This window comes from Macrobrachium rosenbergii, chromosome 3 (genome assembly GCF_040412425.1).
Source record: "Macrobrachium rosenbergii isolate ZJJX-2024 chromosome 3, ASM4041242v1, whole genome shotgun sequence".
Classification (NCBI taxonomy): domain Eukaryota; kingdom Metazoa; phylum Arthropoda; class Malacostraca; order Decapoda; family Palaemonidae; genus Macrobrachium; species Macrobrachium rosenbergii.
In genome coordinates this window covers 69,067,342-69,094,014 of record NC_089743.1, presented here as the reverse complement: position 1 = coordinate 69,094,014, position 26,673 = coordinate 69,067,342, and the positions used below count along the sequence as shown (strand labels likewise).

Genomic DNA, 26,673 nt, shown 5'->3' with positions numbered 1-26,673 from the left:
TTAGTAATGCAATAAGAATAAGAGGATGATTTACTTATACACACTATATATATATATATATATATATATATATATATATATATATATATATATATATATATATATATATATATATATATATATATATATATATATATATATATATACATACATATACGTACATATATATATAATTATATATATATATATATATATATATATATATATATATATTATATATATTATATATATATATATATATATATATATATATATATATATATATATAGGTAGCATGCTTCCTTCTTGCTAACAAGACGATATCTAATTCAGCTTTTATGTGAAGACGGATTAATATGGACACCAAGCAAAATGTAAAATTTTCACTGAAAAGTCACACACACACACACACACACACTCCGTTATATGACAAGGATCATTAAAACCATATTCTTTATAGATGACAACAACGATGGTCGCCACTCCTACTAAATAACGAACATGTAAGACGATTCAAGGAGAAATAGGCTTCCGCGGATCTGCATATGGCTTCAGCAGAGGTTTTGAAATCAATCTGGACCTGCTTTAGAATCAGTTCATGTCAGATTAACTCGTAACTTGATTTTAGAATGAGCTAATGTTCTAGAGCAGTGGTTCTCAACCAGGGGAAATTCCCCCCAGGGGGGTATTTCAGAATTTCGGGAGGGGGGGGGGGAATTGTGACCACAGATTGGCGGGCTCAAACTGGCTCTAGGACCACAAAAAACGCAGTGTGCAACGGCCCGCACGACTGAGACGTCACACTGGGCTTCCTCCTCTCTAGCTTGTGTGTTTTTTGTGTTAGTATTTTGATGTTTGTGGCATATTATTTGGAATACAGCCTTTGAGGCAGACAGCTTTGGAAAGGGGTCGGGGGAAATGACATTCGACATATGGTGAAAGGGTGCATGGGCCAAAAAAGGTTGAGAAGTCCCCTGTCTGCTGAGCTAACTCTGGTACACTGTTCTAGATATTATGAGCATCTAAGGAAAAATGCCATGTAGGTATTCTTGTCAGTAAATCTTTATCCTTTTCTGAAATTAATAACTGAAACGGGTAATATCTTCAGTGGTGACTGATTATTTTCTTTTCATTTTTCTTTCACACAGGCGACTGAAAAGCTTTAGAAAGCAGTTTCATTTTAAAACAAATGATACATTTTCTACGGATGGGATTTCATACATAGCCTCCAATGAAAATCTATTGTTCGAAACATATCCGTCAAAAGGATAAGAATAAATGATGAAAATAACATGAATCTCATTCATAAGCATCCTTCAGCCCAATAATTACTGTACATATATATATCATTTCAATTACTCTCTAAGTCCGCGTTCATTTTTTAATCTCGCTGCTTTCCGCAGGCTGACATTGTTCCCCATTTCTCCCATGAAAAGAATAAACTTTACTAGGATATCCTAATATGTACTAGATTCCAGAATTTTTACTGAAATATAAATAAATTTATTTGTGCATTTGTTTGTTATATGTAGTTTATAGTAAATAAAAGCCTTAAAACTCCTTGATTCCTTCAGGGTAATCTAAGTAAAAAAGGCGCCAAAAAAAAGAGATAATTTCCAGCGCTTGACCTCCTGGACAAAGCCTCTTATTCAAATCTCGCAGTCTGGGAAGGATAATTAGCAAGGAGGTCACGACGTCGTGCCAAAATATTAACTGAGAATCTTAAAGACAACACTTATTGGGAAAAACACTCCTCTTATGGCAAAAAGACCTATTCATATATACATACAGTATATGCATATATATATACATATATATATTTATATATATATATATTATAAGTATATGTATATGTACAGTATATATATATATATATATATATATATATATATATATATATATATATATATATATAATTATGTATATATTATTTGTGTGTGTAGGAAGGTATGTATGTACGTATGCTTGCGTGTCTATTTATATGTGTAAGTGTGGTTTGTGTGCTTGATGTGTCAGCAAAAAATCTATTAGGCAGTCTATCAGATACACATCAAACTAAGCGTCCCATTATTGAAAGGGTATACTTTTCACAAGAAACTATGGTATGGATTTACATGTCGAATAATTTGTATTTTCGTATGTGAATAACTGGTTGGGAATAAATAGGACATACTGGCTAATTAGTTTTAATGTAGTGCAAATCACAAGGCTATTTGAAATTTGATGCCTTTTTATGTCGTATAATAGATGATGGGATTATCAACGACTTCAGACCTAACTGGTATTTTCGTAATCTTTTTCTTTCCTTTCACTGAAAGCGTCTCTTATCATGCAAATTCATAAGAGTTAGCAAATCATGTCTGAAACCTCATATTTGTTTCTAACATTCTTACTCTCTGAATCATCAGTACGTAATATATAAAAACTCTCGGCAGGAACACTAAAAACTTTGCATTTCCTCATACTCGTTTTCTGTTATTACCGATAGCCCTAATCAAAAGCATAAATCTGCTTCACAGGAGGAACCGATTTCTCAGTGTACCCTTAACGTCAGTTTTCTAAATCTTATTTTACAGTCGCCCTCTGTTCCTAACGTCATCCCTTTCTTTTTTTCATTTCCTCCATTTCTCCCCAGAGGAGGGAAGCGCATCAAGAGAGACGAAGAGAGAGTCTGCTACAAGGATCTCGGCTGCTTCTGGGATGAAGGACCTTTCGACTACCTCGACATGCTGCCTTCACCTCCCGAAGAGGTGAGTGCCCTTGGCCAAGCGATTCCTTATGCAAAGGGCTTCATTTCTGTGGATATATATATATATATATATATATATATATATATATATATATATATATATATATATATATATATATATATATATATATATATATATATATATATATATATATAATATATATATATATATATATATATATATATATATAATAATGTATATATATGTACTGTATGTGTGTATATATATTTATATATAATGTATATATATGTGTGTGTATATGTATGCATGTATTTATATGTATATTTACATATGTATGTATATACATATATTCGTATATATATATATTATATATATATATATATATGTACACACACATATGTACTTATATATATACATATATATATATATATATATATATATATATATATATATATATATATATATATATATATATATATATATATAAGGTTTGTGAAATTTGTAGATAAATAAAACTGGAAAACGTATTCGTGAAAAGTGTTGTGTATATCAGGTCAGAATAATAATTCCCATGGAACTTCACGTACCCAAAATTCGGGTGCGTATGTATGAGAATACGTGAATGCAATTCTGATCGTTTCACAAGAGAACGAGCATGATTATCAGTAGCGGATTTTGTAAATAGTTTGGGTGACCCCGAGTTTTGAAGGAAATCCTTCCTTAGGTTCTTAGAAAGAAGACAGAGAGGGGATCTGGAATATAATACATTAGAATTATCGACATTAAAAAAAATCTTCTGCCGTTACGCTGTGGGCTTAGACCTGTTCAAATCACATAGTAATAATAACTTACTTGTAACAAGTGAGTTTGTATTGTCGTTCTTTCCACACAATGATGCTGTTGTGATAGGCCCCGGTTTCCTGAAGGAGAGAAGCGAAAACTGAAGAGATTTTCTCACTATATGGGAAAAAATTAATAAAACTGTAAGTGCATAAGTCTGCATATCTTACTAAATTTGTCCTTAAGAAATTTGAGGCAAGCCGAGCCGTTGAAGCAACGACGAAGTAGATTGTTTACAAATATCTGAAATAATATTCGAATTCACTTTTCTGATAAAGAAAAAAAATTCTGGATTTATCGTAATCAACCGCCTTAGCCATCCGTTTACCCTCTTAATCTATGGAGACTAGAATTCCTTGCCTTCTGCTGACCTCTCATCAGTAACGGAGAGGCGTCCGTCAACACAGTTATGTTATTGTCATTTATTATTTTCTGTCTATTTTAATAGCAGCCGAAACAAGTGTTGCTTGTTAGGGTCCCAAATTTAAATAAACAAACGCAAAGTTTATATAGCTTCTTATGACATCCAAAGGGAATCTTTGTAAAAGATGCACCATTTGTAACTGATTTATCATCAAGAATGATGTATCAAGTGTATGGTATGTACGAGTATTGCTGGAAAAATGACGGAGTATTGCCAGCCCAGAATTGATTAGATACTTAGATGAGCAGTTAATAAATAAATATGATTTTCTGAAGCTGAACAACATTAGACAGTATTCTATCCATTGAGTTAAACAAAAAGGAAGATAGAACTAGTACTTGTAGTACAATTAAAATCGGAATTCAATTGTCAATGATGTGTAATGCAATATGGATGAATCGTTGCTGCTTGTGAGTTTCATAAGAACAGCAGCAAACATTACAGAAATACGAAAAGTTAGCTCATGTGAGATCCAAGTTTTCTCGAATTAAATGAATAGCGCGACGCTTGCGTGATTCATATGAAAAGCGGTATTGATCAGATATCAGACTGAAAGAGAATACCAATACAAACCGTTCCTGCAAGCGTCTTTCCGCCTTTGGCGCAGCTATTCATCACTTGCCTGAGGTGGCAGAGACTTGGACCTCACCCTGGTCCCCCGTCCCCAGCAGGTGGACTCGTTGAGAACTTAATCTTCGGAAAAACTGCAAAATGATATAATCACTATAAATAGCATTCGAAATTCGGGGAAATTCGATTGATCAAAAATTGTTGTTGAGATTCTCAGGAAGAGATTGGATGACAATAACAGACTCGAAGCCAAATTTCGAGCAAGAGTACTGTGTGAAATCAGAGAGGAATGTGCGGTTTCCCTGCAGAACTAATAACATCTTGCAGTGAGCTGAATCACTCATAAGTCACTGTCAGAGGCGTCTAACAGCCGCTGGTGAAACCGCCTGCAGAACAGTTACTCAGGACTTCGGAAGAGAAGTGGGAGGCGTTTATCGAGTTTTGTCTCAAGGCTTCTGGTGGCAGGGACTCTTCTCTGGAAGCACATCCTTTATCGAAGATTAGGAATGAGTTTATGGGAGGTTTCACAGAACACATAAAGTGAGATTTTATGAATAGATTTCATTTACTTCAGGAAATCTGTGATATAAGACATTTTAACATACTGTGAAGCTATGATGTTAAAGGCTAAAATGCCTCCAGCTGAAAACGAAAAAGACTTATAGGGAGAATGCGATATGCATTCTCAAAGATTCGGTATTCGGCTGCTGATGGCAGATGACATCAAACATTCGCTTTCGCAAATTATTCTTGCAAACGCACTTTAAGTTTCTTCATATTTTGAACTACGGTATTAGCATGAAGGGGATTTGCAAGGCGTGCTAGAATAAGCAACTACTGTCCAGGTTGAATATTAAATTAGAAAAACCAAAACTAGATTTCTGAAACATCTCTAATCAATAATTATTATAACTGATAAGTAATACACTGTCATGACAGACCATCCACAATAAGAACCAGAGTCCTTAAAACAGAAAATCATGCAACAAAGGCTTGCTGACTGTAGTCTTAGTATGAGAGGTTTTAAAGCAAGTACAAATACACATGATAACTAACCTAATAAGACCAGATACTCAGAGAGATGACCTTTAAGGTGCATTAAGTTGGCCAGTGGTCTTAAAAAAAAGCAGGAAACTGGATTGCGCCAAACGACTAATTCAAAGAAAAGAAAAGAACTCTTCCCGAGAGACAAAGGTTCTATAATCCAAAAATCAAGGAGGTAGATACTATAATGGTATACCTGTAATGAGCATTTCCAGCGGCAAGGCATTTTCATTATATTACGAGAATTATATTTCCAGGAATATCAGTTCACATTTAAAGATATTATTGTGATGGATATACGACATTTTCCTTTCTCTCTCTCTCTAACTATATGAAGTGTGAAGGTTCTAACTTCACTGTTAGAATACAGAGAAAGAACACACATGTCTAAATTTAGTCTCTCTCTCTCTCTCTCTCTCTCTCTCTCTCTCTCTCTCACTGAAAATACTGTACAAAATTTATATACAACAGTACTTTTTCGTATTTGATGGGCTTCCAGTTATTTTATCTTTTTCTCTCGCTTTTTCTTTCTTTGTGTCTCTCTCCTTTTTATCACAATCTCCAACTGCTTCCTAAGCTTCATGATACAGCTTTCACTGGCGAAGCTCCGCCCAGCTAAAAGCTGCTCTGTCATCCCTGTGACTTTAGCATTTAAGAGTCGAAGTGCTTCCCTCTTTTTGCCATTTCCCTTTATTCTCGCAGTTATGAGCTTTTGCTAATACCCGTCTTCACCACCCCCCACCACCCTCCTAGCCCCCACCCTCTCTCTCTCTCTCTCTCTCTCTCTCTCTCTCTAAACACATACACACATTATTTTTCATTCAAATTCATTTGAAAATTGTTTGTTTCCTCATCCACTTAACAAATTTTAAAGGGTCATTGTAAATTAAAAGTTTTGTTTTTGGCTTTAATTTTTCCTTATCATTTATTGGTCTAATTTTGCTGGTATCCCGAGTTTTGCTCTTGACCGAGAAAAAAAAAATCCACATTCTGGGGTTTGTTTAATATTTTCTAAGATTTTGTGTACAACGCTCATAGCAATAACTAATGCCTGAAACTTTAGAACCAGAGAAACATTCTGTTCGATCCTGTTTGTGGAAAGTCACCTTTTTTCAGTGTTTGGCGTTAAATCTTCTTATCATCATGGTTTTTTTTTCTTGAGCAGATCAACACCCGGTTTCTCCTCTTCACCCGGGAAAGGCGTGACCGGGAAAAGGTCATCAAGTCCCAAAACATCAGCACCATCCTCGACTCCCACTTCAACACGTCGCGGCCAACCAAGATGCTCATTCATGGGTTCGGGTCTTCCTGTTACAGCGTCTGGATCAGAGAAATGAAAGAAATCATCTTGAAGTTGGTATGTTTCGTTCTCTCTCTCTCTCTCTCTCTCTCTCTCTCTCTCTCTCTCTCTCTCTCTCTCTCTCTGTTTACGTTTGTTGGGTTGCAGATGAGCACCAATCTAATCCCTGTCACATCCCCGTTCTACAGTATATGTCTTCCTGTCAGTTCTGAACCCTGGAGCACAATCCCTCAGGGGCCCCTTTCATCTTCCTTTCCCCTATTGTTAATTGTATATGCTCCACAGACATTCGTTGAACAACAGGTATTTTATTGACTTTCTTTATAATTTTACCCACGTAGGAGAGTCCAACACTTAATGATACCTCATATTCCATATAATTTGAGCTGAAAGTTGAGTTCATGTAGAATTTTTTGTTGTCTCCTGTATTTTGAAATCTTATAACCAAAACCCAAGGGACTTTCGAAACAGGAAGGCGGTCAAACTAAAAGAAATGCAAAGATAATGAAGCAGAAAACGAGCACCTGAAATTATAAAAATGTTTTTTCTTCAGATGGATGTGAACATCATATGTGTCAATTGGCAGAAGGGAGCAGAAGTTCCAAATTACGTCAGAGCAGCCAGTAATACTCGTCTTGTCGGACGCCAGGTAAGGCATTTTTAGTTCAGTAAACTTTTAATCAGTGGAATGAACGAAGTTGCTGTGTAGCTGTTATTAATGCAATCGTAAGGCGTGACTTTCACGTGCAAATGAAAATGACGGAGTCGTTAAAAGTACGTTATATTCCAGTTATTATCAATACTGGAGATGTATGAGTGAACTATGACCAAATGCTTTTGACCGTCCTTTCCTCATATCAAGCTCCAGGGCTCTTTTGGGTCTTAGTCTTGTGACCTTATTATGGTTAAGAGGTGAACGTCTAAATGCCTCATGCATCGCCATCTTGTACCGGGCTCTGCTGTTTTCGTACGGTAAATAAATGTGAAAATAGGAAAATATGAACGGTAATTCTGGCAAAAAAATCAAGTTGTCCATTATTATTATTATTATTATACAAGAATATTTACACATATTCTTGATGTAATATTCAGAGAGTTTGTGAATATTTCTTTGGCTTATTTTACCTGATTATTTCATAAAAAACAGATGAACTTATGTGAAACTGTGTGTAGTGTATTTTCGTAAGGTTAAGGGATCCAGATGGACTCTAATAGTCTAAGTAAGCTCTGTCTCCGTAAATAAATGCAAGATGAGGCAGAGGACAGAACTCATATCTGTCTATGTATGGATGTATCGGTATTTTGTACACTTTTCATTACCTTCTTGTAATACAGACGTTTTGGAAATATTTTTGTGGTGCTTATAACTTGTTCAGTGTTGTTAAATTGTCTACAACAACGGTCAACTCTTGACTTGACATCACTTTCTGGAAACCGTTTATCTAACCTATTTCTATAGGTGAGACTAGTTATGAAGATTTTTATTTCTTTTTCATTCATTTCAAGCAGCATGTTTACTCTATCTCTTAAATAGTCATATTATTACCGGATAGATTTGCTTTGATCCCATATTCAGCAGATAACAAAGCCAACTGATCCCCTGAATGTTCTTTATCTTTGTAGCAGTAATAGTTGAAAATTTTCAATTAATTAATAACATTTCTCTGACTTGCAATAATTACCTATGTTCTTCAAGAAACTTTTCTTCCATTACCTGTCTGAGCTAGCTCTGAAAACCTTCAGCTCGTTTTCAGGGAGCGGTAGTTACAGGAACGCCGTTTTTAGTTTGGTTCCTTTCATTTAACAGTCACGGATTCTGGACTTTTATTTCTCACTATAAACACTTATTAAAAAACTTCGTTAAGTTTCATCCTCACCAATTAACGGTACTTTATGAATAAATTGATTTAATTTTTGCTCCGAAAAGGGAGCAAGAAGGAATGCTTCTTCAGATGTTCCTCTGACCAATTGCTAATGGTAGTGACTGAAGCTTTTCTAGTTTTTCTTTTTTTCTGGAGAGGGAGACTTGACAGATGATCTCTTGTGAGCGCTTCTTTGAGCATACAACAGCATTGAAGTCGCTAAGGAGATATTTATCTTAACGAATATAGTGATAAATCTGTCTTTATTTCTCACTCCCTTTTTAAGTAGCCATAAGGCCCCAGATCTGATTTCTGTTCCATTAAGTGACACTCGGTTTCATTAATGACACCGAGTGGATAGCTTAATTATTCTACGGCCAGGAAGTCGCAGAGACCTACAAAACGGAAAATTTAGTCAATATTGCCATTACTAGACTGGGAAGTGGGTATGGGAAATCAAAACCTTTTCATCCATTAATTTAGGATTCCTTTTGATATTTGTGCTTAATTTTTCTCTCACTAGGTGGCAGTAGTAAATGTACGCAGTCGTTTGTTCTCGTAATATGTGGCAGTAAGGTTGAAATTTAAAGTTTATTTTCCTCCTGCGTGTTTACAGAGATGACTATGATTTTTCCACCCATTACCTGGAGGCAGTACTGAATGATATGCACTGTTGTTCCTCCAGCAAATATTGGTATCGTTTGAATTTTTCAGTGATTTATCTTCCGCCAACCGGCAGCAATGTCAGTGACTTACCCATTTTCATTTCTCAAGGTTGCAGTACTGATTCAGCAGATAAATGATTTTCTCAACACCACTCTTGATGATTTCCACCTGATTGGCTTCTCACTTGGGGCTCACGTCTCGGGCCACGCTGGAGCTCACCTGAAGAACTTATCAAGAATATCAGGTTAGCATCAACAGAATATAGAAGCAAAAGTATCAAACAGGAAATTAACTTTGAACAAATAAAATTAATAGTTCAAATTATGTTTCAGAATATGTAAAGTATATTTAACTGTAATCAAATGGGGATAAGGTGAAGATATAATTAAATTTGAGTGAGGGCCACAAACCATGATTTAAGACTAAATTATTAGAAGAGAATCCTACTACCAGTACTTCAGTATTGTCTTTCTTTTTATCTTCCTTCCTTCAGGCTTAGATCCAGCTGGACCTCTTTTCGAGTCCTACTCCCCGTCCGTTCGACTAGACGAAACGGACGCCAGGTTCGTAGACGTGATTCACACGAATGCAGATTCCCTGTTGATGGGTGGGCTGGGCGCTTTCGAGGCTATGGGTCACGTCGATTTCTATCCCAATGGAGGCAAGATGCAAAATGGCTGTGCAAATCTCTTCCTTGGTGGTGTCTCGGATATTCTATGGCGTAAGTACCACCATTCCAACTTTCTGAGCGAGAAAATGAACTGCATATTCAGTTATAATATTTAATTGTTGCATCACATCAGAGAGTCACATTTCTGGAACCTGAAACGACTGGCTCACGGTATTTGTTCTGAAGTCTGAGGTGGAAATTAGGAGATAAATTAGGGGGAAAGAAACTAAGTTGGCCTGTGAGAACTAAAAAGCAGAAAGCATTGCAGCTGGGTTATGAGAACACGTTGCAACCTTCAGTGCCATCAACAAGGTTCCACGTGAAGAGGAAGTTTCATTAGATGAGGGATTATTATTTTTCAAGTGAAAGTGTTTTGTATGTGTATATATATTTGTGATATATATATATATATATATATATATATATATATATATATATATATATATATATATATATATATATATATATATATATTTGTTATTCATTTACCATGGGGTATGTGAAGCTACAGTTTAAAGAAACTACAATAAAAATTTCATTGTACGTATGTAAACGTTTAATATAGCCTTCCTTTAACGTAAGATTATCATCAGTTTAGCACTATCTATGAACATGAAAAAAACTCATATGATGGATGAGCACTTCATATCATTGACTTTGTTGATTAGATAGCGGTAAAGAAAATTCAACTTCTGTTTCCTAGTATGAGAACTGATAGCTCCAGTGTAGCCCTACAAACCAAAGTAACTGTATCCCACAAGAACACACCCTGATATTATCTATGAAAACTCACCTGAGGTCTTTGTGTGAACAGCTACGGAAGGGGATGGCCGGTACTTGTGCAACCACCGAAGGGGCTATAAGTACTATATGCATTCGATGGTGCCGCAGTGCAAGTTCCCGGCCTTCGTCTGCCGCGACTATGAGACCTTCCTGAAGGGGAACTGCTTCCCTTGCAAGTCCTGCGGCAGCATGGGTTATTTTGCAAGCGAAGCGGAGGGCAGAGGCCAGCTGTACCTCGTCACCAGGGACACCGAGCCCTTCTGCGGTAAGACATGGAGGATGAGTTACCCTGTTTTATGGTCAGTTGTTCGTCTCTTTTTCAGAATCACTTCTCCTAGTTATAAGGTTGTGAATTTACGAGTGAACATGTGCAAGAGGATCTTAAAGATTCCTTTAAAACTGCACAGTTGATCTACGTCTCTTGAAAACGTCACAGGATCTGTTCAAAACAAACACCCGGTTGTTATCCCAAGGTTGCCATTTGCTTGTTTCTTTGTTTTCTCGAATCCTTAGATGTGGCTGTCGCGGCCAGGTTTGTTACCACGGAAGAAAAAGCCGTGACCATCATAGTAATTTTTTACTCTCTTGTTTTTTTATGGCAGAGTGAATTGTGGATGCTGTCACCATCACGTTTCTTCTAGCACAAATAAAAACTTGATATATTAAAACTTTGTTTTCCCTATTTTAATTAAGTCTACTACCTGCTAGCAATCTTTGTTATTGTCATCCAAGTGAGTGTTGTAACTTCGGTCATACAGATAGCAATTACTCATGTTCATTTTCAAATGTGGCTAGTTTTATATCATGCTACGCTCTTATTGCATCTATTTATTCTCTCCAAATGAAATTATTTACTGTTCATGATTTGGTTTCTTGGAAATGAAGAGAGCAGAAGGATAAGGATCTCTCTCTCTCTCTCTCTCTCTCTCTCTCTCTCTCTCTCTCTCTCTCTCTCTCTCAATCACTGTGTGCTTGAAAGTTATCGTGTAATTAGTTCTATTCAGTCAGCATCCAAGAAGCCTTCTACCACCATATCACAGAAAAATAAAAACACAAAGCCATGTAATATGTTCTGTGATCCCCTTCAAGATACATTTCTGCCGTTATCCTAATCCAAGTGTCCTCCTCCTCAGCCAACCAGTATAAAGTGTCGGTGAAGCACTCCGGGGGTCCTCCCGCTGATCTGGTCACTACTTACGGACGCATTGAAATCACCTTCATCAGCAGCGAAGGACTGAACGAAACACTTCAGCTGACGCAGTAAGGGTTTTCTCGGCTATTTACTATTCGGTATTTTGATCTTTGTGATATATATATATATATATATATATATATATATATATATATATATATATATATATATATATATTATGCCTAGGAGAGCTGTTAATCAGCTCAGTGGTCTGGTAAAACTAGGGTATAAATAATTGTACACATATTCATATGTACGAGTATATACTTATATATATGTGCATGCATACATACATACATATCTATATACATATATATGCATACATACATACATATGTATATATACTATATATATATATATATATATATATATATATATATATATATATATATATATATATATATATGTGTGTGTGTCATGGAGAATATGTGCATAAATAATGTGCATGCAAGGCAATGCATTTCATATTGCATATGTATGAAATACTGATGTATTCAGATATATATTTTTTCTGAAAATAGTTTACTACAATGAAAGGGCCCAGAAAAACAGTGTATAACTGAACATTTTTCTTCACAGAAGCGACGATATGGCGATGGAGGCCGGAAGTGAAACGGTACGGATACTGGTGCCTCACCCGGCCATGTCCGATGTAGTGAGCGTTCAGCTTCGGTATACGGCTTATCAAGGGTGGATCTATTCGGGCTTCGCGAGATGGGCCATCGACAAGATCTCTCTCATGGACAGCTTCGGCAAAACGTAATTTCCTTTCCCTTCAGTTGCTTTTTTAATAGCATGTGGAGCAAATAGATTACTTGCATTCCATATTCATTGCATATTACCTCAGCTCATTTGTTTGGCTTGTTTCTGTTTTGGTTTTGGAGTGATTTGTTTTGCTTCTCGTCTGTACATTTTGGTCCTTGCTAATCACATGTCCGTGGCGCAATGTATCTTGTGCTGGTCACACTTCAAATTCAGTTGTGTTTGATAACAAAAAACAAACTGGCAAGCGTACAGATTTCGTTATTTTTTTTTCATTTGTATGTTTAGATCATCAAAAGTGTTATTTATATATATATATATATATATATATATATATATATATATATATATATATATATATATATATATATATATATATATGTATGTATGTATAAAAGTTTTGTTACTTGTATACACGTTTCTTTTTACACTCGCAGATAATAGATTTTAAATGCCACTTGATACTGAATTCACTTTACCTTCGGAATGACTTACACCAAAGGGAAATCACAAAAAAGTATCTGCCTCAACCAGGATTAGATTTTGTGCCTTTCTTGTTTAGATAGCCTAATGGACAAGTCGACTATCATTGTATTTAAACCAAAAAACACAGGTTCGAATCCTGGCCTGGTTAGATGCCCTTATCGGTCATGATATCCGAGGGTTTAAGTTATAGCCAAGGCGAAGTGAATTCAATAGCAAAGGATATTTGTGGATATATCTATGGAAGGGGAAGCTCCGAATGATACCAGAGGGAAAAAAAAGTTAATATAAAATTTAGCACGCATTTCGAAGTAGTTAATGAGACTGTAAAGAAGATATCTGAGATGTAGAAGCATAGGAAGGCGCATGAGTTGATCGAATTACAAACGGGATGGGTCTGGCTGTACTGTGGCATTAGAATGGTTTAAGTATGTGTGGCTTAGGAATAAGTTCCAAAGGAATGGCTGAGAGGAATAGCTATTTCATTTTCATGAGGTTATAGAGGTTTTAGAGGTGAGGTGGTTCGCTCACGTTTGTGGAGCGATGGATGAACAATAGGCTGGTGGAAATCATGATAAATTCATAAGTTTTGTGATGAAAGAGAAAACGAAGACAGAGAAAGTGCTTGCCAGGTGGAGTGGACCTTTTTGTTCAAGAAGAATCGAGAATGTAAGCAAAGCACAGATGAGTGGTGCAGTGTACGTATTAGTTATTAACGTGCTGTCGATAAGCGTTCTCTGTTGGTATCTGAAGTGGCCGATGGCGTCAAAGTTTTCTTTACAGGATGAACATCGCAGTCACTGTCGCTTTGCTTTTCTCTGGGGCTTCTCCTGTTAGGGTAACGGCTAAAAGGTGTAAAATTATGTATATGTATGTATGTATGTATACATATACATGTATATACTATATATATATATATATATATATATATATATATATATATATATATATATATATATATATATACACACATATATATGTGTGTGTTACATTAATCTTGTCTTGTGACTAAAACCCTTAATGCAAGAATGAAAATAACCGAGTTCTACTAGTGTTTTCAATAAAAAAGTACCAGAAACGGAATAATGCTGAGTCGTTCATATGAGTTCAAGAAACTCAGGTCATCCTCGGTCTTTCTTTTTTCAAAATCGGTATTCTCGTGTATTCTGTAAAGGAACAACTTTATTCATTATAAAATCCGGAATTTTTTACTTGCGTTTTTCACAATATGACCACGTAAATTATAAGGTAATTTTATAAATACGCACACACATATTTATATATACATATATGTATTTGTATGTATGTATACATACACAAGGCTTTAATACTCCTCATCATATATATATATATATATATATATATATATATATATATATATATATATATATATATATATATATATATATATATATAACTACCCTAAATATTCCATTAATCCTGCTAGAGTGAAAAACATATTGACGTATCATCCTTCACCCAAACAGATTGTCCTTCTGCAACAGGGGCACGACCCTCGTGACGGGACAGGCTATGCAATTCACCCTCCTACCAGGAGACTGTACAGTCTTGGAGACACAAGGCATTCATTCCAATAATATTCAACCTTTTACAGATTCACTTCCTGAGGTAAGTCTTACTTTCTGTTGAAAACAAACCGATGCTATTTTTGTAATAATAATAATAATAATAATAATAATAATAATAATAATAATATCCAAGACAAGCTTACTACCCTTAGAAGATAGAACATAGCAAGGTTACAGATTGCACTGTCACAAATAATTTTCTGGGTGGCTACTCCCGTAACCCAGTGACTGGATTGTTATGATCTTTGACACATTTTCCTATACATTTGATTTGAATTTGTTTCGTTATTCTAGTCTAGATAAAGAGTTCTATTTTCATTTCTATCTCTTTTCCCTGATATTTGATGTAGAAGGCATTTTTTTGTAAAGTCACTACCACAATATGCCTAAAGTTCGTCGTTTTTTCATTGCTCTTCCTTTATCTGTTAGTTTATTAAGTAGCTTATTCTTTTACTCTAACTTTATTCATCCAGTTTTTTTATTAGAACAAGTGAGTATCAGGTTCTGTGAACCTTGTTCTGTACACCATTTCTATGATTTAATTTCGTCCACTTTCTTTTCATAGTGCTACATTGTTTGGAAAAAAAGGTATGCCTGCTCAGTCATAGTCTTCATTCAATAAGTAATTAAATGTTGTAACATTTCTGGTGCGTTTTCCATGTTCAAAACAAAATATGCGAGCTACTCTTTAATTACGTGTTCAGGCTTCACCGGATTCCCCTGGCACCATGTCTACAGTAGTTATTGCTTTAGACTGAGAGCATTTATGAAACAACTCCCTTTCCATTTTGCTAGCTCAGGTGACTGAATAAACACTTACTTTTTATTAAGTTTCACTTGCTGATTGTGTTTTTATAACGATCAGTTTTTATGGAAGTAACATATTATTACGTTCTCATTTAATCTGTTCATTTTTATTACCAAGTCCTTTACGCGAAAGTGAAAGAGAATCTGTACCAAAGCTCGTTTCGAGAAGTTCTTATTCCAGTGCGAATTTTTCTTTTACTTTTCCTATTTTTTATGATTCTTTGATAGAAAGGTTACAAGGCTGTCTTAAGTCAACATGTAAATCGAGGATGCATATTGTTATTGTTGTTTTATCTGGATGTGCATGCTTAACGTATGCACATCGTTCTTGCATTGAGCGAAATTCATTGGACTGCAGCGTTCCTTTTATTTTCAGGAGACGGAGAATGAGGTGCGGCAGACTTCTTCTCTACAGATTGCTGTTGCACCGATTCTAGAATCACACTTCAACTTTACGAAAGTAAATCATGGCGCTACTAACCTTACCCAGCCAATTCCAGCTCCCGCTCTCTCGGCTATTGAGGCCCATACAGGTGGTAGTATCACACCTGGTCATGGGCAGGTACCTCTTCTTCCTATAACTCTGGAACTTCCACAACGCCACCACCAGGAGTACCCTCCTAACGTTTATGATGCTTCGAAACCACAGCGTCTGCCTCCTCTACAGTCAGTAGGACAAAGGCCACCGAATAATCCTCATCCTTCCAGGTACAGTGGTGACCCCGTGAAAGCTCTGACTACTCCACATTCAGTCCTGGATATTGCGAAGCCCGAGTTTGCAGTTAGTAGTGAGGAACCAGTGAGTGTCATACCAGCTCCAAATCTGGCAGGTCTCCCTAGACCTATAGGTATTGGCCATCTGCAGCTGCCAAGTAATAGATACAGACCAGATGCTGTGAGATCGCCTGAAAACATTCCATTTACGCCGTTTGTTGAAAGTATATCGTCCACGGTCAGTGGTGAACTTAAAGGTATTAGTACCAAAGATCAAAGCTCAACTTCCAAAACACCACAAGAACCTGAGTCTTTGGTGACATTTGAAGCCCCTGGGAATGTCTTGTCTGCCCTTCACAGTACATATGTTGAGGTTATAAACTCAACAACAGTCAAAGTGACTACCTTTAACCAAGATATGACAGAGAAGAGCATTTTTGATAATACTTTTTCTCCAAGAACTAACGGAGTTTTACATGGAGACCGTACTCAAGGCTTTTCTAGTACTACTCCCTTAGCTTCTGGTGAAAGTTCCCAGTCATCAGATAGTCCAGATTCACTTATTACAACAACTATAAAGTCGACCTCGCCTTTGTTGTCGACATTAAGAACGCCCCCCTCTGAACGTTTAAATCTTTCAATTCCTTTGGGGACAAGTGCAACGCAACAGTATGGTTCATTTAATAGTGCCAATGAAGATGACAGGTTATTGTCACAGACTGAGCATCTTTACAGACCACCTCCACCAACTCTCAAACCACAGCGCATACAGTCAGACCTTGAGAAGGACATTCCAACCATTTTAGATTCCAACAGTTTGATTGATGGCGAGATTCCTAAAAAAGAGGCAGCCAGAGCACTCATACTGGATCCTCTTCCTAGTAATTTATTTAAACCTGAAACAACTACTGAAAATAAAGACAGAGCAAACTGCAGAAATTCTTCATCCTGCCCTCCGCACTTCCCTTTTAATATAAGTGATCGCACCACACTGGTTCGAGCCCCAAATATAGCACCTTCACTCTCATCGTCTTATCCAAAAATTCTCACATATTCTCTGAATTCTCGACCCCCTTCCTCCATTCACGTTCATTCGTTTCAAGAAGGAAACCCTCAGAGGGACTTCCCAACAGCCGCTGACGCTCCTCCCGAACCTCGTTCAAGTCATATCAGATTTCACTTTGAGGATTCGGAGGCTTTGTCATCAGAAATATCCGCTAGACCCGATACCAAATCTCCCCCTAAGGAATTCATTGCAAGCAGCGATTCTCAGATGAGGCAACATAGCTCACAGTCTGCACCAAGGCGAATTCCATTTGATAAAGTCGGTTCTGAAATCCCATCTTCTAGAACCAGAAATCTTAACTTTGACAGAAACGCTCCTGTAGTCCCACTTCCAAACCTCAACCCTCCTCCCCTGGAAACCATAGTTGGTCGGGGGAGGGCCCCTGTTCCACCATCTCGCTATGCTCAAGATTTAAGGGTTCAAAGTAATTCACAAAACAGTCAACAAAATGCAAATCAAAATGTACCGGAAGTTGGGAGTCCCCTGTCAAAACATGCTCAGGAGCCCTTTCTTGTCCGGCCACAACCATTCAGCCACCAAGGTCAGCTCTATCCCCTTGATCCTCAGCATAATTCTAACCAAGAGCCTATGCACAGACAATCAGTTTCTTTTTCTGTTGGCAACGTAACTAACATGAGCTCAGACGTGACTTCCGAATCTCTCTCTCATTCAGTCCCAGCTTCCGCACCCTTTTATGTTCAGATTCTTCCTCCAGCTTTCAGTCAGTTGCCACATTTGGAGACGTATTCCCTACCAATCGATGCTAGGAAACTGCAAGATTCGTCACACAGAAAGCGCGGGGGTGTGGGTTCCAGAACTAATCGTGGTCGTAGTCTACCTAGTTCTCCTGTACCATTACCAAGTGCCCGGGGCGCAGCATTCAAGCCCCTACTTCTCCAACTTCAGGATAATCTCAGAGGAAGATATATACCCCTGAGACCTCCGCCAGAAAATCTTAGACAGAACTAAATTGCAGTAAGGGTTCTCAATAGGTAACCATATGCTAATACAAGCGCATCATACACATATAATCTACTTTGATACAAGTACACAGAAGCACAAGTGCAGGAGACGTTTCCATAATGAATGGAAGGGTTTTAAGTTTGCGTGTGTACGTCAAATTTTTTATTCAAATTTTCTTTACAGAGGAATAATTTAGAAATACTGCTGACAAAGAGCCAAGTTGGTAGTTGTATATTATTGGTGCTATTTTTCCATTTCTAAGTAGTAGATGTCAGGTAAAGCTCTGCTGCTTTGTCACATCTGATACCCATCAGTGTGGCCTAGTCTTTTCTTTTTCTCATTTATGTGTATGAGGCGACTTTTTTGTCCCGGAACACTTTGCTGAAGTCTTTGAACACACACAAAAATTGCACAAAGCTTTGTTGCGACTTATTTGTCTAAACAAGCAACATCAAGATGTCTTTTAAAGAAAATATTAGAAATGAAAAGTATAAAGCTTAATTTAGCACTCGCAGGAGTCTCCTTTTCTTTCTTTTAGGAACTTTAACCTCTTAGACAAAACGGCTTTAGAGCTGGTGAACTTGGAGAAAGTGACGGACAATTTCAGTTAAATACGAAAACTCATAGTCATTTTATTTTAAAACTCCAAGCTAAACAATTAATTGGTAACAAAACCAGCAACCTTAGGGTACAGCTCGGCGGAAACGGTGATTTTTGTCAGATAATAGCAAACATGATCTCATATCTTCTTAATTTTTCAAGCGGTTTTCAAGTCATACTTTGACACTGCCCATCACGGGGGTAAACGTTAAGATGACACTTATATTGTATAGCAGCAACGTCAAGACATTATACTTTGTATATACATATTCTCAGAATACTGATGTAACCACAAGGCGTATTTAGGGTGTAACGTATATAACCCTAAATACGCCTTGTGGTTACATCAGTATTCTGAGAATATGTTAAATCATTCTTTATGAGTTTTCTTGACCCAACGAAAACATTTCGTCTTTTTGAAACAGATGAAATCGCAAAGGCGAAATAAGAATCATTAAAGTACTGACCCAAAATATAAAATCACTGGGTTTCAGCACTGATAGCGCATTTTGCAATATTGTTCTATTTTTCAGAAGAATGCGTGCATCTCAAAGAAAATTTTGCTACAGAGGGTAATGCATTTATTTCATTGATACTGCTTGGATAATTTTTTGATAGCCCTGAACACGTGGTTACCGAGCTTTTATATACAGTATATATATATATATATATATATATATATATATATATATATATATATATATATATATATATATATATATTATATAATTTATATACAATTTATAGAAATTAAATCATGGTCAATCTATTTTTGTCGAATTTTGTTGAGAAAACAAAACGCTCTGTAACGTCCAAAAGAATGATGATCCGTCCCCCCAAAAGGTGCTTAAACTTTTCGAAGACTTGCTGCAGAAATTCTGTCGGCAGTCGGCAGGAACATCTGAATTTTGAGAAACTGTGTTAAGAAATATAGTTGATGAGCTAATAGTGAAGAATTGTTGCAGTAATTGGGAACGTATTAAGGTGGTCGTTGACGGGTTGAGCACACGATTACAAATTGTTAATGTTGTGGTGTCCCTTATGTGTTTTTGTTATCATGATAGAATATTCAAGCTATGATTATTTATCAAATGTTGCTATTTATTATTTATTGATGAGTAGATGTTAAGTGCATATATCACCATGTTGGTGCATAATGTGTAAATATATATATTATGTAGTCTTCTCCTTCATTCTAACGTATACCGGAAACTTGCTCTGCGGATTCTCCTCATTGCAGAGGAGACCCAGCGCTAGAGAGAGGAAGTCCTTGGAAATCAGGACGTTCAGATCCCCTTTTCTTGTACCCGAAAGTTTTGAGAAGAGTTACCTGCTCTCACTGGTTCAGTTGGTAGGCTTGAAATGGGTTTTTAAGAGCAATCGCTGTAGCAGTTTCTCAAAATGTTAACGTTGACCCTCCCAACTTACCCTCATGGATAAGCTCATTCTTAACGACATATCTTTCCATTAATTCATTTACCATAATGTAAGTGCGAATCAGTGATATTTATTTCCCCTCCTGAACGTCCTGCATTGTTACATCAGTGTTTTGTTGTTGCACTGGTATCCTACAGAACTTTCCAAGATGTATACGGTCTTTTACTAGGACCTTATGTTCTGTCATTTTCCCTCTCTCTATGAATTTGAATTTTTAATAAGTTGTTAAATAATTGTTTGACTTTACGCTTTTCTTCTTTGTCCTGTTTTGCTTTGTATTCTCAAAATCCTTATTTATTTATCTCTAATTTATGATTTTTATGTATCAATCCCAACTGTCTGTCTGGCAATATGGCATCTATTATGTTGTTCCACACAAGCAGTTACAGTTCTGTGTAAAAACTATTATGATATACTGTACGTGTGTTTCCCTTCAGTTGTAACCACATCAAGTTTTCCAGCTTTTGCGTAGCGTTGGTGAAGGGTACACGAATCACTGAGTGACACAAAACGTCTGCTGTTTACTTTTCGGGTTTTGAGACATTTTCTCCTTAAAACTGGTCCATGAAACTATGCTTTTGTTGAGTTTTGAACGTTGCTCCAGTGACCCTTTTAAAACTGAGTACGAATTAAGATTACAGTAAAAATTTCGTTACTTTGACGAGGTATAGTACAAGCAAAAATGTCTTCACTACGCGGTATTCTAATTTGGCAAAGAAACAATGAGTAAGCAGACAGTCATTAAAATGAAATAATAAATGTTGTTGTAAAATTATATAGTTTATATTTTTGTTGTTCTGACTGTTGTGTTTGCGGTAAGCGTAGTAAATAATTTACCGACAGTTTTATCTATGGACATTAAATTTTGCGCGTTCCTTTTTTCTGAATTTTTAAACCACAACCATAAGGAGTTTTCATTCGCCTTTTTTAAAGAAAACTACGATGAGATAAATTTCGTCCAAATTCCTACGACAGGGGCTTTCCTTCAATATTTAGGAAAGCCTCTTCTCTACCTGACAGAAATAAAATGGTTCAGCATATTGTGCCAGGTGTATATATTATTCCTGAAATTTAAAAAATGAAAGAACTCCATTTGTGTTTCATTATCCACCAACTATACGAAATATGTTAAAATTCAAATGCACTCAGATATAATAAACTATGAAAAGGGAAGAAACCACACATTTCAAACATTCAGTGAAAACAAATCCTTTTTAATACGCTACGAAAATATGGTGAGCATTATAATGCTATAGTTCGAACCCAACTTCACGCAGCTAGAGCACAGTTCAGTCCCACGGAGGAGAAACGACTTGAACTCCTGTCCCCAAAAACCCATTGTGCCTCTTTTGACACAAGCTGTGAATTAGGGACGTGGTAAGTCACAGACAATTTGATAAAGGTCATGGACCTAAAAATATTACCTTGAAAAGAATTGTTGAAGTCAGAATTTTACTGCCTCTATGCAAAATTATATACATATATATATATAATTATATATATATATATATATATATATATATATATATAATAATTATATATATATATATATGTGTGTGTGTGTGTGTGTGTGTGTGTAACCACATAAGGATATATGAAAAACTTGATTGGAACTACCACTTCCGTCTAATTGACATCGTCAGACTCAATGAAATGAGGATTGATACATCACACTTATACACGACATGGGCTTCGTATAAGTTTAGTTTCTTGATGATCTCAGATAAGTTGTATAAGTCTTCTCACTTAAATGAGGTTACTCAAAAGACGAACAATGATGGGTACTAATTAAAAATAACCTGTTGTTATGGGACGAACCTGGCGAGGGTTGTTGGGGGGGGGGGAATACAAGCCAGCCCAACACAGTACCGGTGTAGCAGGAAATTATTCCCCCCTGACTGAAATTCCCCCCGGGAAAATTAGCCTAGGATTGATTTTCCCCCGCGGGAATAACAGCCCAGGCTGCTTTTCCCAAGGGGGGAATTTTGGACTTAGAATATTTTTCCCCCTCAAGGCCATTTCTCCCCCCTACATGTATCCACCTTTGTGGCGTGTTTAGTATAAGCCCGTTGGGGATTTCCGTATATACATAAACAAAAGACTGCAAATAACAAAGATAATGACCCCCAAGAGGTGGTTTAGTCGTGAGGATAATTATCTTGTGTGGCAGGAGGCTGTCGTTACTACACGTCGCCGCCATAGCCATACTCTTATAACAGTAGAAGGGTTTGGGGGAATCTTTGCCCAGAGGGGGGAATATTATCCTGGAACGAAATTCCCGTGGGGGGAAATATATCCTGGGCCATATTTCCCCGAGGGGGAATTTCTGACAGGGAAATACAAACTGTTACACCTGTTTTCACTCACTTTCCGACGTGGACTTAGTGATATAGATATATATACATACATATATATATATTTATATATATATATACATACATATATATATATATATATATATATATATATATAATCATGAAATTACAAATGTCGCTTAAAGAAAGTATTTCAAATACCGTTTACCGATAGTTTCCAGCTTATTACGCAATAAACAGTACAGCGCATTATCAGTGCCACCGAAAATAGATCTATCTTTCGGTGGTCTCGGTTTGATGCTGCATGAGCCTCGCCCCATGAAACTTTAACCAAGGCCAAGTGGTGGCCTAGCCTATATCGTTGCCAGCAGCACGATTATGGCTAACTTTAGCATTAAATAAAATAAAAATTACTGAGAGGACTAAATGGCTGCAATTTGGTATGTTTGATGATTGGAAGGTGGATTATCAACATACCAATTTGCAGCCCTCTGGGCTCAGTAGTTTTTAAGACCTGAGGGCGGACAGAAAAAAGGGCGGACGGACAGACAAAGCCTATGATTGATTTTCCCCCGGGAATAACAGCCCAGGTTGTTTTTCCTCCGGGGGGAATTTTGGACCTAGGATATTTTTCCCCCCTCTAGGCCATTTCTACTCCCTACATGTATCCACCTTTGCGGCGTGTTTAGTACAAGCCCGTTGGGTATTTCCGTATAAACATAAACAAAAGACTGTAAATAGCAAAGATAATGACCGCCAAGAGGTAGTTTAGTCGTGAGGGTAATTATCCTGTGTGGCAGGAGGCTGTCGTTGCTACGCGTCGCCGCCATAGCCATAGGGGGAATATTATCCTGGGACGAAATTCCCACAGGGGGAAATATATCCTGGGCCATATTTCCCCCGCGGGGGAATTTCGGACAGGGGGAAATACAGACTGTTACACCGGTCCCAAGCCCGGATAAATAGGAAGGGGTTGGAGTTAGGAAGGGCGTTCACCTGTAAAATATCTGCCAAAACCACTTTCGAAATGAGCCATTCAGATAGAAGCCACTGGAGGAGGCTCATGAAAGGCCCGTTCTTAGTTGGTGGAGTGATTTGTCCGGTTAATTCCATTGACGAAAGAAGCTCTGGCTGCTAAAGAGGCGACGGGCGTTTCGATGCTTGATCCCAGTTCGACAGTCTTCTTAAAGGGATGAGCGGCAAAGATAGCCGCAGGAGGTAGTTTTTGTTATCGGATGAAAACGCTGGGCAGAAATCAATGAACAATATCAACATTTTTAAGTGGTAACAATTTTAATGCCAGGCTCAAAAAGATTATTTATAAAATGATCAGAAGTCTTATCATTCGGCTCTTTCCCCGTAAGTGTCCGGAGAGGTCGTATTTATGCAGAGAAATATATCTTGGTGTCCCTAAAAGCGCTTAATAAGATTTAACACATTTATTGGCTACGAACAGTCGACTGAATTTTTGGATTGTCTGAAATAAGCAAGAGATAATTTTAATACAGCAGTCGTTTTGATAAGGTCTATTTTTTTTCACTAACATTCCAGTGGAAAGAGTACAGACTTCTCTGAGTCTAAGGGAGAAAGAAACATTTTAATTTCTATTCCATATTCGATAAAAAAAAAAATTAGCTCTTTAAATTAAATGGGACAGCCTCTCTCCTGTTCTCTCCAGTTTGTATTTGGAATATTTTGAGATTTATTTTCTTCACGCCGTCAAGATAGTTAATCATCTGGAAATGAAACGTAGTTGATGCTTTTGTCCTGTTGGGCATAGATTCTGAGGAGAAGCTAGAGGAATTTTCTGATATACTCGGTGCCAAGAAAACTTTCATATTTCCATTTAAAAGTATATGCAAGAAAAATACCTAAAAGATTATAAACTAAGGTTTCTTGTGAGGAGACACAAATTCATGTACACATCATTCCAAGGTGTAATAGTAAGTTTATTTCAGAGAGCTCTAAGGATATGTGATGTTACATATTTGGATCTTGAAACCAGTTACATAATAAATCGTTCATCCTAGTTAGCCTTTCAACCAAGTTTGTTTACGGTGCATTAAATTACCAGGTTTGGTCATATATACGTGTTAAAAAAGCAGATGGAATACAGGAAAGCAAGGTCTAAAGAATACCAGGTCAACCCACCAGCGACCCAAAACGAGTCCTTTTCTGCGCAGGTAAACACTGGGTCGGATTATGACGTCGGAGAGTCCTGGTGTTCAGTGCGAAGCTCTTCCTGTACCTATAATAAACTGGTAAACTGAAACTGTCCATTGCATAACATTGCTTTATTGCTTACGGTATCTGTAGCTATACATAAAATATTTCGTTATTCTACTATTTACGGGTGTTCTTCCAACAAAGGTAAAACGACAGATGGAGTAATTTTTCAAAGCTTTCCAAGACACGTAGAAACGACTGCTACGTAAAAAAAAAAAATATCCAGGCATGCATCTGGGTTAAGCATGTCAAACCAAGGAGAAATGGGAGAAATAGCAAAATCAATGGAGGTTCTGGGAAGTAAAGGTCTTTACCCATTTCAAAAATGATTTGTAATATCCTTACCGCGCGCTTCCCACAGGGTTTCCCGGGGACGAAATTTGACCCCTAACCTCTAGTTATCGACGATTTACTACCCTAACCAAGAGAATCCTACCGTACCCTCCTTACATTATAAATATATATAAAGCACACGTACCTTATTTGAAATCAAAATTGTCGGACCATTTTGGCAAGTCGTTTCCTCTTTTGTTTTGGACGACGGGCACTGGCTGTTCCGTCTTTATTCATCTTTCACAAGACTAACTGTTCCTTCCTTCAGCTGTTCACACAGACCACTAAAATTGCCTAAAAGGCCACTTTTCATCAGGAACAAACGCAATTCACTTTAATCGTCACATAATTCTGTGCTAGAATGGGGTCGCTTAGGGTCATGTGGTGGGTCGAGGTCGAACTACTTACCTGTGTGGAGGAATTTGGTCGGCTGTTGGGCGGTTGCCCCAGTAAACCATAAACTACCCTAATGAAGCCCTCTAAAGAATTTTATGAATAACTGAAAACAATGGAAAAAATATTTAAATGCTATTATGGTGAAAAAGGACTAAGAGCTGGAAAAGGAACTGTCAAAAACTTAGCTGTAGAAATATTAAATTTTACTAATTTACCTTTTGATTTAGTCACATTTCGTTCGTTGCCGAACGTTCTTTAGGATAAGAATTTTAAACAGGGAAATCATTTCAATTAAAAAATATACTGAATAAAGTAAAGAGGCTGTAAAAGAATGTTTCACGTTCAAGCTAATGTGTGTGTGTGTTGAATGATGCGTATTTCTCTTTTAAACAATTATTTACTCCTTAATTCCATAACAATTTCTAAGCAACGCATCTAAATACATTGTTCTCACATTGCGAAAAAGTGCATATACGTTGTTCATAGGATACATCAAAGATCTGTGATTTATCGCCAGAAATTGGCTGTATAGCCTACAATTATGAAATATTTTTTTGCAAGATGTGTGTTTTACTATACAATTTTTTCAAGCATTACAAAATTTTTGTATATGAAAATATGTGGAAATTCGTAAGTTATCAACATTCGTAATTAAATCCACATTCTGTGAAAAACTAGCAATATTGTTAAATATTTAGCTAAAGATAATGAGCGTTCTACAGAATTTACCCCTCAAAGGATTAAACCCCCATTAACCCCGCTCACCCCAAGTTTACCTGCGTGTGGTTAGACCTGGTATTCTATAGACCTTGCAGGAAAGACCATCATAATCACCTTTTTCATGATAGGGTTGCAGAAATCACACAAATAAATAAATAAATAAATAAAGTCATGAATTCGGTTTAATTTTAGTCGCTGCTAACATTCTTTGGTAAACCTCA

At 36.8% G+C, this 26,673-nt stretch overlaps 1 protein-coding gene across 2 annotated transcripts in view; it reads left to right on the top strand.

Moving 5' to 3' along the window:
* Nucleotides 1–19,603, top strand: part of LOC136825167 (uncharacterized) — a 138,335-nt gene extending 118,732 nt beyond the window's left edge. The window contains exons 3-12 of one of the 2 annotated variants that reach the window (XM_067081203.1): nucleotides 2,615–2,729; nucleotides 6,734–6,925; nucleotides 7,422–7,517; nucleotides 9,505–9,640; nucleotides 9,890–10,117; nucleotides 10,881–11,114; nucleotides 11,983–12,109; nucleotides 12,621–12,800; nucleotides 14,774–14,915; nucleotides 16,059–19,603. In XM_067081203.1, the coding sequence (XP_066937304.1) occupies nucleotides 2,615–2,729; nucleotides 6,734–6,925; nucleotides 7,422–7,517; nucleotides 9,505–9,640; nucleotides 9,890–10,117; nucleotides 10,881–11,114; nucleotides 11,983–12,109; nucleotides 12,621–12,800; nucleotides 14,774–14,915; nucleotides 16,059–18,431 (3,823 nt within the window). In that variant the 3' untranslated portion in view covers nucleotides 18,432–19,603. The remainder of the gene's footprint in view (nucleotides 1–2,614; nucleotides 2,730–6,733; nucleotides 6,926–7,421; nucleotides 7,518–9,504; nucleotides 9,641–9,889; nucleotides 10,118–10,880; nucleotides 11,115–11,982; nucleotides 12,110–12,620; nucleotides 12,801–14,773; nucleotides 14,916–16,058) is intronic. The other variant, XM_067081196.1, reaches the window with a different exon arrangement.
* Nucleotides 19,604–26,673: the final 7,070 nt, after the last annotated feature.